The 1,160-nt window shown below is 51.6% G+C and overlaps 1 protein-coding gene across 1 annotated transcript in view; it reads left to right on the forward strand.

Annotated features, from left to right (window-relative positions):
• The window catches only part of LOC114818918 (SUN domain-containing protein 3), a 5,732-nt gene that overhangs the window by 3,938 nt on the left and 634 nt on the right, over nucleotides 1–1,160 (forward strand). Inside the window, exons 7-8 of the mRNA XM_029086855.1 lie at nucleotides 57–224; nucleotides 728–820. Coding sequence (XP_028942688.1) covers nucleotides 57–224; nucleotides 728–820 — 261 coding nt within the window. The remainder of the gene's footprint in view (nucleotides 1–56; nucleotides 225–727; nucleotides 821–1,160) is intronic.

Here is a 1,160-nt window from a genome sequence, read left to right on the forward strand (position 1 = left end):
AGGAATGAGAGACAGGGCACCTTTCTCCGTATAACCACAGTTTCTTCTCCTTTCAGCCAGAAAATCATCCGGGAAACTGCTGGCCTTTCCCAGGAAGTCAGGGACACGTCTTCATCATCCTGTCTGTGCCAGTTATTCCCAAAGCAGTCACCATGGACCATGTCTCAGGGATAACGTACCATGGAGACAGTACCTCCACAGCTCCAAAGGACTTTGCTGTCTACGTAAGTAATTTCTCTAGAGTGGGGGGCAGGGGGTTGCATAGCATTTCTAAGTGGGAGGTGAATATGGGCCAAAGAGTCCATCAACCTGCAGCTTCCTCCTGCCTCGCAGAACAAACAAGCTCCTTGGAGTTGCATTCCTCTTTTACCCAGTGTCCCGCTCAAAAGGAAGCTTCTGGGGCAAGGTGGTGTTCCAGGAGCCACAGAGAAAAGGAGCTGACACAATGTACGGCCCAAGATCTCCTTGGCTTCCAATCCCAGCGGGCATTTGTGATCCTCAGATTACCCCCGTTTCACTGAGAATGTCTGCTCCTTTTCTGAGTGGCAGCTTAGACTTGTTGAGCAGGCAAGAGTGCCACGCTACCTAGCTGCAGCTCCTCGTCTTTTCCCTTGTGCTCATCTTCCTTGGACTACCTAGCTGAAATGAAGCAGTGCTTCACCGACTGAAGTTAAGTCTTCCCACGGTGTAACAGGCACTTGTTTTCTTCACCCCCATCTTCCTCTAGGGCCTGGAGAAAGCAGACGAGGAGCAGGGAACATTCCTGGGGCAGTTCACTTTCCTGGCGGCACTGAATCCCAGACAGACTTTCCAGCTGAAGGTATGAGGACAAAGAGGGAGGAGAAATGCATTTGACTGGGGAGAAACTTCCCTGCCAAAGGGCTACAGGCAACCATCTCCTTGTGCATGTGCCACGCTGGCTTTTCTTCTGCTTTTAACTTCCTAAGTGCGCATGCCTGGACTGCCATAGAATCATAGAATGGTTTGAGGTAGAAGAGACCTTCCAAGGTCATCTAGTCTAGTCCAACCGCCCTGCAGTAAGCAGGGACATCTTCAACTAATTCAGGCTGCTCAGAGCCCCGTCCAGCCTGACCTTGAATGTTTCCAGGCTTGGGGCAGCTACCACCAATGTGGGCAGCCTGTGCCAGTGTTTCACCGCT

The sequence above is a fragment of the Antrostomus carolinensis genome, unplaced genomic scaffold (assembly GCF_000700745.2).
Source record: "Antrostomus carolinensis isolate BGI_N321 unplaced genomic scaffold, ASM70074v2 scaffold21169, whole genome shotgun sequence".
NCBI lineage: Eukaryota > Metazoa > Chordata > Aves > Caprimulgiformes > Caprimulgidae > Antrostomus > Antrostomus carolinensis.